Consider the following 14,945-nt stretch of genomic DNA (forward strand, 5'->3'; position numbering starts at 1 on the left):
ATGTTTTAAAACCCGGGTTTTTAGTTGACCGGGTGTGATGATTCACGGGTCAACCGGTTCAACCGGTTGAACCGTCGGGTCAACCCGGTTTATGGTCTTTTTCTATTTTTATATATTTTTAGTTTCCTGCATAATGTATAAACATATAAAACCAATAATTTGATGTCCACAAAGTTTAAACATTGAAAAACATTGAAGAAACTGCAAACGGCTCGTTGTTTTGGCGTTTGCTAGTTGTATCTAACTATCCAAACCCTATTAAAACAGGTCAATCCGGTTTTAACCGGTTCAACATAAGCGGTCGAACCGCGGTTTAGGGAAAACCCGATACGGTCCGTATTTTTACAAAAAACCGTTCTCAATTGACCCACCTTCTACCCGGGTCACGGTCCAACCGGTTGAAACGGCAGGGTCGACCCGGGTTTTAAAACATTGCCTTTCTCTTTTCACTAAAATTAAAAACTCGATTATAAACCTCCCCTTCCCCTTAGCAGGCTCTCCTCAGAACCCCCCCATTACACGCCTACAGCTAGAGCCTCAGCCGTTTATCAGAGTCACCGGACTGCTCGGATTTTTCCAACCAGCAGCACATAGGCGGTAAGTAAATTTGGGTTTTTGATTTTTCAGTGATTCCTAAAATAAAGTCGATATTTCTCTCTTTGTGCTGAAACCTAAAGGACTAAACTGGGTTTAAACCAAAGCGATTATTGAATTCGTCGTATCTTTACGTTGTAAAATTAGGTTCTTGGGTGGATATGACAAACCTGTGTTCCTTAAGCAGTTTGGCTTTAGGGTTTTGCCGTTTTGAGAACTGATTAGCAACTTCGACTTCCTTTTTTTGCTATAGAAAGATGTTAATTATGGTTTATTTACGAATAGACAGAGTTTTGGAGCGTTTTATTGTCTAGCTAAAATTCTATATTATCATTGGCGTATTAACAAACACTTGGTGTGCGTTGTTATTTGAATATATAAGTATATTGCTAAACCACCAAACCCAGGAAAAACATATGCAGCAAAGCTAATCATATTAAACAACTTCCAGAAGAATGTCTGAGGAAGAACCAGTCAAAGGAGAGGATTCCAAAAAGGAACAGACTGATAAAGAGGTAGAAAAATTGAAGGCAGAAAGAAAAGTGAAAAGAAAAAGACGTTTATTGAAGGAAGCTGCTAAGGCTGATAAGCGTGGGGTATGCTATTTGAGTCGAATTCCACCACGTATGGATCCTATAAAGCTTCGTCAAATTCTATCCCAATTTGGAGAGCTTGAAAGAATTTATCTCACACCTGAAGGTTGCTTTTACTTTTTTATTCTCCTTTTTAATTTGATTCTTCAAGTAACTTTAAAAATATCTACAGATCCTTCAGCTCATGTGCATCGTAAAAAAGCTGGTGGCTATCGTGGCCAAGGATTCACAGAAGGGTATGTAATTTGTATAATATCCTACTTTTATTTAGTCTTTAATGCCTAGTTAACTCTTAACTTTGAATTTGGATTGTGTTTCTCATGATTCATGGCTTCTTTAGAATATACTTACACTTGTATGCATGCAGATGGGTAGAATTTACCAACAAGGTTGTTGCCAAAAGAACTGCTTCAATGTTGAATGGTGAACAAATAGGTAAATCATATATATATATATATATATATATATATATATATATATATATATATATATATATATATATATATATTTCTATTTAGTTTTAATTATGATTGAGTAATTGCTAATTACTATTTAATTATGGATTCCTTTTCCTGGCAAGATTAGGTGGGAGGAAGAAGTCGTCATTCTATTATGATCTTTGGAATATTAAATATTTGAGTAAATTCAAATGGGATCATCTCACAGAAGAGATAGGTATACCTTTAGTTTACCATCTCATTTAACCTTTTTATTAGGGTTGAATGCAAGAAATAGCAACATACTTTGTCTTCCACTGATTTGTTTATTATAGCATTATACTCTCCTTTAATAAGAAAAATATGAAAGTAGAATGCTATAATAGAAAGAAAAAGATGAAAGTAAGTTGCTGTTTCTTGCATGTGTGTTTGTGTTGTTGAGTTGATTGCTTGTAAATTGTAATACACAGCATACAAGAATGCTACAAGGGAGCAAAAACTGGAATTGGAACTATCAGCTGCTAAAAAAGAAAGGGACTTTTATCTTGCAAAAGTTGATCAGTCTCGTGCTTTAAGTTCCATAGATGAACGATTGAAGAAGGTATGATATGTTACTACTACTACTACTACTACAAGAAATTATTTCTTGTATGGTGAAATGACCATTTTACCCTTGTGCAGAGACATAAGATCCAGCAAGCGGCTGGATTGACTTCTGAGGAGCCGCAGGCAGCAAAAGTGACTCGTCAATTCCCTCAAACAAAACCAGTCAGAGACAATGCAGAAAGGAAAAAGGCTGGACTCTCAAAAGATGTTTTGGCTGGGGTAAGGATTTATTTATTTATTAATCTAAATTTAAATTTAAATGTGAATATTATTTGAAATTGGAGGCATGTTGGTTAAACCCTCATTTGTATTGCTCCTTGTAGGTTTTCGGTGGTTCATGAAGGGTTGGAGGTTGTGATTTTGCTTCATTGAGGGTTTACTATGATATGATACTTGAGCTTCAAGCTTCTTGTAATCACCACCAATTTTGTTGTCATTGCTGAAATGCAGTAGAATAGACTTGTTTTATATGAGTCGAATTGATTGGTTTTTAAGTTTGCTTTGATGTCTTCTTTTCTATTTATGCAATTGTAATGTCATTTTTTTTCTTCAAAATTTTCGTGGTTTTAATTAGAATAACACTTTATTTTCTAAAAAACAACAAAAACAATGATTTTTTGTTTTTTTATTTTAGCTTTAGTTGAGTTTTGTATTTACATGTAGTATAAAAATTTCATATAACAATTCATTCCATTTCCAAATTTCTATATTTCAATTACCTTGTTTGTTCCATTACTCTACATCTCATTTCATTTAACCAAGAAATCCTAATAAAGGTATATTGAATTGAATCTTAAATACATAAAAACATGTACGTTATTATACATATACAAAATAAACCTCACTATCTAGTCATTTCAAATAAAAATAAGGTTTATGTTCTAAAGCAACAACTACCAAAAATTAATTTCCTCTATACATCATTACATGGGACCAAAAGGTTGATCGCTGTGGAATTAAAATTCCACGTAAAATGGTGCTACATTATCCTGTATCTCATGTTGGCACGAATTCAATCCACCATCATTCTTCCAAATCCAAACTGGTATTTTGTTAGTAAATTTTCCTGTATCTGTATCTGGGACACTGTGATTTACCTCTCTCATATTGGTCGTGGACCAACTGACATCTTTTTACTGAATGAAGGGCACCAAATGCCCAAGTGATCTCATAGGTCACCCCTATTTTTCACTAAAAAAGATTCGTTGAGCAACAAGACACCTCTAATACTTAAAAGAATCCAAAAAAAGACCCATAGAAAGACCAACCTTCCAATAATTAAACATGGTAACCAACTTCCTCACCTTATCAAACAAAGGAAAAGACCCCGTATACATGAGGGCCCCAATCCCCTCAACAACCACCACAGCCAAAGCAGCCGAAAGAATATCCCAATCTCCCGTTTGTCCTATAACTGTCGCGAAAGCCGTTGAACAATAAAAACCCGTCAAGAAAAACAAAAGTTTCATAGGAAGATCTTTTCTTAAGTCTTTAATTCTTTCACTTAATCTGATTTGAAAAGCTTGTAAGGCCCTGATAAGCCTTGTCCCTCTGCTGTTGTTATTTGGGGCTGAAGGGTTTAAGCCGCTTCCGTCTGCACTGCTGCTTATACGTGACACTTTCCTCCTATGCATAAAAAACCAACAATTAAGACAGTGTCAAGCTTCCTAAAACCGTAAGTTTGGACCACATTACATAATTTAAGTCTCGTTCGTTAATGTAGAACATGACATAACAAGGTGTACAGTGTTTGACATGCATTGGACTAGAACTGATGTTAATGGAACAAAAGGAACATTTTACTCACATGGAGTCCTTGTTAAGAAAAGGTTGTGTCAAATGGAAGATCCAAAACCGAGCATATAATGTCATCCGAAATGAGGATGAAGTTTTTAAGAGAGTAGATGACACCTTTGATCTTGAATATACACCCATACAAAGCTTATTGGGATAGCCAGGTGATGGCATTAGAATTGCGGGAACCATGCAGGAGCCTGTAAACCATGTTTTGATAGCATGAATTGGTGTTTGGCATCGAGAAAGGGGTTACCATTTGTTATTCTTATAGTGCAATGTATAGCTTATAAAGGAATACAACGATGAGTTTCTATATAAGGACTGATATAACCTAAATTCTATTAGTTCATACCATTATTTCTCCATATATTTTATCACTTTAACTACATCGGACCTACATTGAATTGCATCAAATTCATTCAAGTAAGCAGTGTAAATAATAGGGGTTTTGAAGGCTGATGCACCTAAATTCATCTTAAAAAGTTGGTCTAATAACTTAACTCATCAAATAGGATTGATGAAATACAAATTTGTATAGTAATTTCAACGGTCTCCCTCTATTCTATCGCTTCGACTAGATATGACCTACATCGCATCTTCAATGCTTCAATTCCCAGAACAACAAAAACGAGTAAGACTTTGAATTAGTTCAAACAAGCGTAGTAACTAATCAAGGGTGGGGTTTCAAAACTTATGAACCTAAATTCATCCCATGGTTGAGCTCATCAAATGGGATTAAATTGAAAATGCAAAATTGATGGATGAACATGGCGGAAAGAAGCAATAAGGAAGGAGTTTGACAGGCGATAGGTACCTGAGTAATTTTCGATCGATGGTGCTGTGAAGGGGAAGACGTCAGAATCCTCCCACGGGATTCCGTGCGTGTGGAAAATTAGGGGCGGATTAGTAGCAAAATACAGGCCAAAACATCACACACGCGCAGGACCAACTCACCCACGTATACTTATTTTAATTTTTTTTATTGATTTTAATAAATTTGATTATATTATCTAGGATAATATTAGGATAATATTGACTAGGTAATGTATTTTCTATTTTGATATATACTTCGTTACTTATGATTTTTTTTTTTTTCATATTTGGTCTTTATAACCGGCGACTTCAGGTTTAGTCGGAAAAATGAGTTAACAAGGTAATATAATGTATACTTTGCACACGTTTAGTCTTTAATAGCATTTACTCCATATGATTAGATTTTTTTAGATTTTGCTCATGACATCCTACTTGGGATAACCAATAATGAGAGTGTTCTCATACATGGATCGTCACTCATTTATATCAGTAACTAATTCATGAAGCGGTTAGATAATATTGGTGCCTTAGTTTTCGCAAAGCAGAAGATGTCTTTGACTTTGGTTTTATCTATCTTCATATCAGAAAATGAAATTCTTTGTGATTGCTTCCTCCCAAATCGAATGTGCACTTCCAAGACAAAAGAATTAAGGAAGACTCTAAAAGAATTTGCATTACCAAGGCAAAAGAACAGTCTAGCAAAAAGTTTCATCCATCTCCATAGCAGACAACGAGATTCTTTGTTATTGGTTCCTCCCAAATCAAATTTGCACTTCTAAAACGAAGAATCTCATTGTCTGTTATGGATATAGATAAAACTAAAGTCAAAAACATTTTATGCTTGGAGAAAACTAATGCACCAATATTATTTGACCGATTTGTTAATTATGTTACTGATATATGTGATCGACAAGCCACGTATGAGAACACATTTTTAACGATTATCTCATGTAAGATGCTGTGAGCAAAAGATGAATAAACCGATCATAAGGACTAAATGTGTACATAAATATTCTGGATGAACCTGGATTAGCCGGTTACAATGACTAAATGTGAACAAAAAAAAAACAAATTAAATGGTCAAATGTTGAGAAAAAAAATTCAGTGACTAAATGTGTACAAAATGAAAAATACATTACCCTATTAAGTCATTATCCATATTATCTAACTATAATTCTTATAATAGACGTGTTCTTACTAATATGGTTTAAAATAAACATATTTATTCAATTGAATAGGACGACCTAAGGATATGTAAAATGGGTGACCGTATGGTATCCATGTCGTTAAGGGGCCATTTTTTACATAGACTCACATATAAGTTTAAGTTTAATGTTACAACGATTCACTTATCCTTCTCCTTATACAATTTAGCAAGATGCAAGCCGTGGGTTGTAATTGAAGAAACTTCATTCAAAAACTCTCGCAGAGGAACCCAACATCTTGCCATTGGACGAGCTATGGGTTGACAAGTCTAAACGACTAGTGGAAGATCCTGAAGCAATCTTGGAGCGGTAAACCAAGCAACTACGAAAGATGCGGGTGAAACTTGTGAAGATATTGTGGAAGAATAAGCACGGAGATGACATGACATGGGAGCTTGAAGATGATATGAGGGATCGCTACCCTTGCCCGTTCGTTCCGGTTCCTGATTCCGAGACGAAATCCTCTTAAGGAGGGGATAATTGTAACGGCCCGAATTTTCCCACTTTTCCTTAGAGGTTAGTTTCGTTACATTCTCATGTTAAGTTACTTTTCTATCGATTAAAGTTAACTTATGGGGGCTAAAGTGTAAAAAATTATTTCTTGATCATGCATATGGGTCATAAGGTCATTTTACACACTTTGAGGGGCGTACATGGACAATAGGCTCATATTTATACACCACTTAACCCTAATGTAACATCCCAAAAACTCAGGCTAAATTTTTCATTTTTAAAATAATATAACATCCATTTTTAGTAAAGTTACAACTATTTGTTCATAAACCATTATTCCGAAATCAGAGTTCAGAAGAAGACAATGCGGAATCTCAAATCATAAATCAGCTGATGTCTGTGTACAGTTCTGCCTCCACAATCTGATAAGTACCTGCAAAATATTTAATCCACAACTGTAAGCACAAAGCTTAGTGAGTTCCCCAAAATACCACATACAACACAACACAATAATGAGCTAAGGGTTATCAACAAACTCTATAGACTATCATTGGTTCCAATGGGCTAACAGCACGCCCTGTGGATTAATAACACACCTCGTGGGTTATCAATAATCCTGGGGACTATCAGCAGTCCCATGGACTTACATCAGTCTAGGAGTTATCAACAACTCATTTCACATATAACATAAATCAACAAATAAGACCCAACTGTTCGACATGTATATACTACCATATAGGCAAGTATAGTGAGAAGACTTACCTGAACAAAACAGCAGAAGCGCAACAACATTCCCATCAACATAACAGCTCATCCGAGCTACCTAAATCCAAACCAAGACTATCCCTTAGCTAAATACCCACTTCTGGTCAAAAAGTCAACGGTCTAACTCTACGCCCTGCGTACAAGCTGCTCTATGCATGGTGTAGAGCTCTAGATGGAAACGGGCCAAAACCAAGCTACACCCCGCGTAGCCGACCGATTGTCAAAATTTTCATTAAGCTCTTAATAAAGAAAGTTAGCTCCACAAACTTCAAGATATGGACCTTTACAATGTCTTAATGGATAACGTTTCCAACTTTACCCATTAAGACACTCCAATCAATCAAGATCCAAACTTTATGCACTAAAATGACCAAAAATGCTAACATATCTTGCATGGATTAATGAACAAACACCAAAGCACAAATTTCCAAGTCCAACAAGTCTCAAGAGTGTTCCATATAGCTCAAAAGGTGTTGGAGTTGCCTTAACTCCCAAAACACAAGCTCGAGGGACCAAAAAGTGATAAATATGAAAATTAAAAAGATCTATGAAACCAATGAGCAAGATAGAAGTTTTTACTCGCAATGGTCCAGGAATGATGCAACCTTCCTGGATCTATACTTAAACCCTTTGTCTATACACTTTGCAACCACCTTGTTCTTCAACATTCAACGTTCTAATGGAGAAATAAGCTAAAAAAAATGAAGCCAAGGCTCAAACAAGCAAAAAGGAGGCTAGGTTTTCTCAAGGAATGATCTTAGGTGATGAAGGCTGGTCATGAGTGGGTTCCCAAGAAGTTAGAGCCCTTAAATAGGGCTAAAAAGGGAGGCTAGGTTTTCTCATTGTAGTCACGTAGAAATCGTTTTGAGGGGTTAAGATCACCCCAATAGAGGTTTTGATCGGACCCAAACTAAGTAGATTAAGATCATCAACCAATGATCAAGAATCTATAACTGCCCAATTCTCATGACGTGGTCATGACATCAAGAATTGGAAAGTTTGGGATCGCGTCTGATTCTTAGCCACGACGTGAGCATGCCTTTTGCCACGTCGTTATGATGTAAACTTGACTGGTCCAACCATAACGATCATTTTATATCACGATGTGGACGCCCTAGTGCCACGATGTGATGACGGAAACTGATCGGGCCAGAATCATGATGGACTCTGAACACACGACATGACACCTCCTTGGCCACGACGTGAAGATTGTTTGGACAGAATCATTTTTATTTTGTGATCTACGTTTGATAAGTTCTTTGGGTATTCTTTTAGGATGTTAGAGTACCTGCGAGAAGGTGGTTTTACTATGTTCATAGCTCCACATAACTTGGATTTAGAGGTGATTCAATTCTTGTGTGGTTTAAGTACTAGTTTGGAAAGATAGCATGAACTTATATTTGTGTTCCTGTCTATTTGATGGTACGTGGTGTTATAAATTGAATGTCAAGGATTAAATATAACCTGGACGTTTATAGTTATTGAAGTTGCAAATGAATTTAGGAATACTTTGTATGCTAGAATTCTTAAATTACTCATATGGTGCAAATTGAAAGAGTTATGTCCATGCTAGAAGTGAGGACTATTTGTGTGATTGAATTATGATGATATGCATTATATATTTCTGTTTTGCCACTTATGAATGAAACTAGGATATACATGCTAGAAGTTGTTTTGTTGAAAGGTGTATCTGTAACATCCATAAAATTCAAGCCAATTTAAAATTTTTTCAAGCATTCAAAAACCTTTAATTATTACAAAATGTTTTCAAAATAGTTTCATATCAAAGTATCCTAGAAATCAAGATCATAAAAATATGAGGATGTGCACGATCACACCTTCGCCTTCCTGCGATCATCCGAAGTACCTGAAACAAAATCCAAAATTGTAAGCCCGAAGCATAGTGAGTTCCTGCAACATGCCCGCACAACAAATAACACACATATAATAACAACATGCAATGGGCCCAATCAACCATCGGGTTGGAATGCCAACATACTATGGGTCCAATCATCCTCGGGATGGTATACCCTCGGCCCACAACCATTGGGTTGGAATGCCCACATACTATGAGTCCAATCATCCTCGGGATGGGATACTTTTGGCCCACAACCATTGGGTTGGAATGCCCTGGTCTGTTGGATCTCGCACAAAGCAGATAAGCCTCAACCATCAATCAATCATGTGCACATATATCAGATAATCACATAACAGTCTACAGACAGACAAACCGATCTACAGATCACTAAGCATAACAACATCCTATCTACCAGGATACCGATCTAACTGACCATAACGACATAGAACATCCCATCTACCAGGATACCGATCTAACAGATCACACTAACAGTAAAGCAGGATAACAATCCAAAGGGCTGGCCTTGGTGCCTTCGACCCTTGAGTATAGTGAGGAAAACTCACCTCACAATGTCGATCTGTAGTAATAAAATCAAACTCCCGAATCACAACCACAAACTCCACCACCTATAACCACCATAGGAAAAAGTCCTTCAAGATCCCAAATTACCAAAATACCCTCAAAAGTCCAACTGTTCAACCCTTAGTCAAAGTCAAAGTCAACAGTCAAGGTAGACGGTCCATGTTGACGCAACTCATCGAGTGCAGCTTACTGACTCGTCGAGTTCCTTCAGAACTCAAAGAATCGTGAAAACCCCAATTGACTCGCCGAGTTTCCAGACAACTCGTCGAGTCCATGCAATGTCTAAAATGTCGGGAAAACCCTAACCAACTCGTCGAGTTAACTCACTAACTTGCCGAGTTCATGCAGAATCCAGAAACAGAAAACCATCATCCTACTCGTCAAGTTGACTATGCAACTCGTCGAGTTCCTTCATCCCTTTTTCCATTCAGACGCTTTTAAGTGAAGCCAAGGTTCCAAACTGTAGATCTAAACTCCTAGGGTGTAGTTACCACGTAAATTTGCTAACTTTACGTGCATGCAAGGTTCCAAGAAGCTAAAACACTCATAACTAGCCTTAGGAAGGGGTTTTGGACATGGAGGAGGGCTAAAGCTTCATAAAGCTTGAGGCTTTATGTCCATAAGGGCCTAGAGGAGTCCAGATATGAAACCATGTTCTCATGACAAGCTCAAACTCGAGTATGACCCCCTTTTTGCACCAAAATTCCCATATACTAACATAAGAAGAGATCTAATGAATGGAAAGCCAAGGTAAGGACTTTTTACCTTCAACTGGATGCCAAAACAATGTATATACTGGATCTACAAGCTTATTCTCGTTCCAAGCCTCTAAATCTTCAAGCCTCTTTATGAAATGCACCAAACACACACTTTTAGCCTCACACACACTCAAGAATAGGGTTAGATCGATTAGGGTTTTCTTCTGGATGTGAAAGGGTGGTAAGGAGGCTAGAAGGAAGGACTTAAGGTCCTTTAAATAGGGTGCAAACTCTAAAAATTAGGGTTTTCATGCACAACCTCTACTCGTCGAGTTGGGGTCCACCAACTCGTTGAGTAGGCCCCATAAACCACGCGGCCATATCCGTCTCTACATGACAAGTTGTGGCAACCAACTCGTCGAGTAGTTCTCTAATAATGAATATAAAACTTTTAAAATTTATACTTGAGAGTCGGGGTGTTATAGTATCTCATTACATACTACCACTTGATAGTATGTATATTTATGTTGATATACCTTTAATGTGTGTTTGGAAGGTGTAGTATGTCATTTATTAATTATAATAATAATTCACTAGCATGATTACATAATGATATTGGTGAGGTGTGTGTTTTACCCATGTGATAGGAATTAATTAATTAAAATAAAAGGGGGAATACACATGGCAATGTTAAAAGGGTAGTAACCTAACATAGGTACGTGCCCTTATGGGATATCGCAGTGGAAGGATATCATTGGACGAAAATAGCTTATGCCAAGTCGATGTCGAGTGGTTTTCTAGTGGGCCATTTCTAGACATGGTCCTGGTACATGTTGTTGGTATACTGGGACTGGAGTGATGTCGTTGATCTTGTATACCATGTACAAACATCACGTTTGGGTGTAGGTATGCTCGTGGAGGTACTGATTACCACCCTCAAATAACAACGCATCATGCTCGTATATGCAAAGTTGGAGTAGCAAAGACGGAGAACTATGGACAATGTTACGAGTGGGATTTGTGCCCCATTTGGTGCAATGGGTCGCCATGTCACATTAATAGTGAACAGGGTCTTTATTTAGGGAGTGTTAGCTATGCAATAGACCCTAGTTTAGCGAGGGGCATTAATATTAATTAAAGCGAAGCAAATAAATTAATAATTATTGTGATGAAAGAATGTAGGGATTAATGTATACATGTATATATTAATAAATATCGATGTATGTTGTATGGATTGATGTGTTTTGCTTGACTTGACATGGTGTATGTGTATGCTTTGTTTCCATGCTTATTTGCTTGAGATTGTCTCACTATGATGATGTTGACACTTGTTTCTTGCATGTTGTTGTGGCTTTTGCATTGGTATAGGTAGCTTGATGTTGATGGCTTGGTGAGGTGGGATCTTATCGATAGTTATAGTCCTTTGATTAGTAGCGATGATACAATTTTGAGACTTCTTGTGATGTTTCGTTTACACTTGGTTTGAGGTTTGTTTTAGTTAGGTTTTTACAACTTTGGATTTTAACGGGTTATTTATGAAAGATTCTCTAATTAATCATTGGTGACGTTTTCATAAGACTTCCGCTAATGTTTTTCTGATAATAATTGGTTAAAATAAAAGAAATTTTTAGGTGAAAAATCACGGTGTTACAAATTGCTTTCAGAGCTATGTTGTGAGTGAACTGAATACAGAGGCCGGTGTTCAGACTCACAATGTAGACTGTCTTACTTAGGTGCTTTAGGTTCTTAATTGGGGGGGGGGGGGGGTGATGAGTGTTATAGGATAATGCTTGTAATTTTATGAACTCTCTCTTTCATGAAAATCTATGCAAAAACCTAAAAATTTGTTAATTATTAGGAACATGTCATAGGCTGATGATGATGCCACTGTTGGGGGTACTGGCAGAGACCAGGTCAAACGTACCTCTGAGATGCCTTCGTTCATCTTTCAGACCCCACCTGCTGGTCTTCACCCACAAGCCCCACCAACACGTAGCGAGCACAACACCGCGAGTGTTGCTATCATCATAGACCTCCAGGAGTAGTTCCAAGCATGGGATGCTGAGTTGTTGAGACGTGATCGAGCCATAGAGCGTATTCAACATGCCATGCGAGATACTGGCCTTTTACCCACGGATTATGAAGAAGAGGAGCCACACGAGGTGATAGCTGAGAGCCGCTCAGTTACTCGGGAGTGGAGTAGGGAGCCCACTAGGGATCGAGATGAGGGACGGGGTAGCTCATTCAGAGCATTCACATAATGCAAACCCCCTGTCTTTTGAGGAGGAGAGGACCCGACATCATGCATGGAATGGTTGTGCATGATGAGTCAGATTTTCCGTTCAGGATACTTCACTAAGTTACAGAAGGTTAGTTATGTGGCGTTGAAGTGTTGGGTTTTGGTATACTACAACATCCTATGGTGCACATACAACCCTAAATGCTTTGGATCTATGTTTTATCTAATTATACATGCAATATTGTTTCCAAAAGCATTAAGCCTACAACTAGCATACAAATGACATAAACAACACAAAATACTAGTTAGGAGTTTACCTCTTTATGTAGCTTGTAGAACTTGTTGTGTTTAGCCTTTAAGAACTTAGTGCCCCAAATGTTGCACCTCAAATGGTTCACAACACACCTTGGACAAAGGATGATTTTTAGAGAGTATTCTTACACTAGAAATCGTATCCATGAACTCTTAGAACATTAGGTGTTCGATTTTAGCTATGGGGTGCTCTCTCTATATATGTTAGGAATCCAAGAGTCATGGGTAAACCCTAATCCATACTCTTGGGCTTATTATCCATGATCCATGATCCAAGTGGGCTAACTCTTTATGGATTCTTCCATAAACGTAGTCCATCATGTATTATAACTAATTTACACAATTAGTACCCATTAATTTAATTAGTCTCTTTTGATCACTAAATTAATTCCAAATTAATTCTTGATCAATACTAATTAAATCATATGATTTCATATTAATATATTAGAACTTATAATATATTAATAAATCATAAATAACCTCTTCTCCAAAGTCCATCCTATCAAATTGTCATGGTGATATGCAACCCAAATGGACCATGCTACTCTCGGGTCAAGTACATACCAATTATAGTTATGGGCTTAGACACCTAATCCAACAGTCTCCCACTTGGATAAGTCTAATAACTATTATTGCAAGTACGACTCCACAACCCGGCTAGCAATCGTAGCTCTTAAAAGCCGTTTTCGAACTCTGACCTAGTCAATGACGCGTCCATTAGATAAGGGATCATATATTCCTCCATTCTAGATATCGTATGGGCTGATACATGGATTATAATCATTCTCTCTGTCCATTTCCTGTTTCCCGATTTCCGATTTATGACGACAGACTAATTGAACAAATCAAATCAGTCCAGGCTTGGCCAAGCGCTTTGGGTGTCATCACTAAATTATCGAGGGGCCCACAGATATCACTTTTATCCCTCTAAGGGTAAAAGGAATGGATAAACTTCGACTCAAATGCTTGCTTGTACTTACTCATCAAATCACACACAACAATATGTTTTATAACACCAAGTTACTGGTGCACTTACATATGTCAATGTGCAACTGACTTGTAAACTACAACTCACATGTCTTGGTTTCAAGAATACAATATATTATCGTCTCACAACCACTCGTGATAAAATCCATGAAGTGATTCAGATGAGCGTGGGTTTAATCCAATACTCGAATCTTATTTTAGGAGTACTCATGAACACTGCAGCAAACTTGCGCTATGTGCCTATGTCTAAAACACCTAGACAATCTATAGTCAGATTCATGACAGTCTTGCCTCAATACCTACTTCCAAAGTATGATCGACTGTGGATGGTTTGAATAACCTAGTTATTAGGGAAGTCAAAACATGCAAAGTGAAACACAAGAATAATCGAATCCAATATGGTCTTAGAACTTATGAATATAAATAAAACACCTTTTATTTAATCACCATATTGATTACACATTATTCTTTGTATAATGTTTAGATTTATCAACTTAATACTTGAATTAAAACAATAGTTATCGCATGCTCCAAGCATGCACACTATGTTTACTTATGGTCATTTCTTTGTGAAATATATCAATTGAAAATTTTCCAATGATGCTCATTTCACAAATCCAAATCCTTATTGCAAGTGTAAGAATTCCAAATTCGTGTCACTGCTAGAAAATGTTAGATTCTAAACTATCATGAAATGATTCTTTTGTAATGTCTAGGTACCAAAATTCACAGAGACTTGACCAACGATATTACAAAATATTCCTTTGGAGATTGTTACAAGACAATTCCATGGAAATGAAATCTCAAATTCAAAATACATTCCTTTGAACATCCTTCTTGAATGAAACTTTCTAACTTTCCCATCTATTCTTCAACTCCCAATATGGAAACATTCCATATTTGCCACACGACAACTCATTATTAATAGACTCCTGTCTATTCATAATAATGTCAATATGGTCCATCCATTACTATACTTCCAACTGTCCTTAAGCGACCAATCCGT

General features: G+C 37.0%; 2 protein-coding genes across 4 annotated transcripts; one reads left to right on the top strand and one right to left on the bottom strand.

The window, feature by feature from the left end:
• The first annotated feature begins 474 nt into the window (after positions 1-474).
• On the top strand, positions 475-2,863 carry LOC145123727 (RNA-binding (RRM/RBD/RNP motifs) family protein). 3 transcript variants are annotated; one of them, XM_079058938.1, is made up of 8 exons: positions 475-597; positions 1,002-1,293; positions 1,360-1,423; positions 1,555-1,622; positions 1,773-1,862; positions 2,095-2,225; positions 2,306-2,449; positions 2,554-2,863. In XM_079058938.1, the coding sequence occupies exons 2-8, from the start codon at positions 1,050-1,052 to the stop codon at positions 2,569-2,571; spliced, it is 759 nt and encodes a 252-aa protein (XP_078915064.1). In that variant the 5' UTR covers positions 475-597; positions 1,002-1,049; the 3' UTR covers positions 2,572-2,863. The 3 variants fall into 3 exon arrangements, with proteins under 3 accessions (XP_078915064.1, XP_078915063.1, XP_078915065.1); XM_079058937.1 differs by having other exon boundaries at positions 1,046-1,293; XM_079058939.1 differs by having other exon boundaries at positions 1,049-1,293.
• Positions 2,864-2,995: 132 nt separating this feature from the next.
• LOC145123604 (YCF20-like protein (DUF565)) lies at positions 2,996-4,951 on the bottom strand. The gene is made up of 3 exons (XM_079058807.1): positions 4,842-4,951; positions 4,038-4,224; positions 2,996-3,856 (listed from the first exon to the last, which is right to left on the bottom strand). The coding sequence occupies exons 2-3, from the start codon at positions 4,214-4,216 to the stop codon at positions 3,454-3,456; spliced, it is 582 nt and encodes a 193-aa protein (XP_078914933.1). The 5' UTR covers positions 4,217-4,224; positions 4,842-4,951; the 3' UTR covers positions 2,996-3,453.
• Between the last annotated feature and the right edge of the window lie 9,994 nt (positions 4,952-14,945).

Source organism: Lactuca virosa, chromosome 7 (assembly GCF_052849685.1).
Source record: "Lactuca virosa cultivar CGN04683 chromosome 7, Lactuca_virosa_CGN04683_v6, whole genome shotgun sequence".
Lineage (NCBI taxonomy): Eukaryota > Viridiplantae > Streptophyta > Magnoliopsida > Asterales > Asteraceae > Lactuca > Lactuca virosa.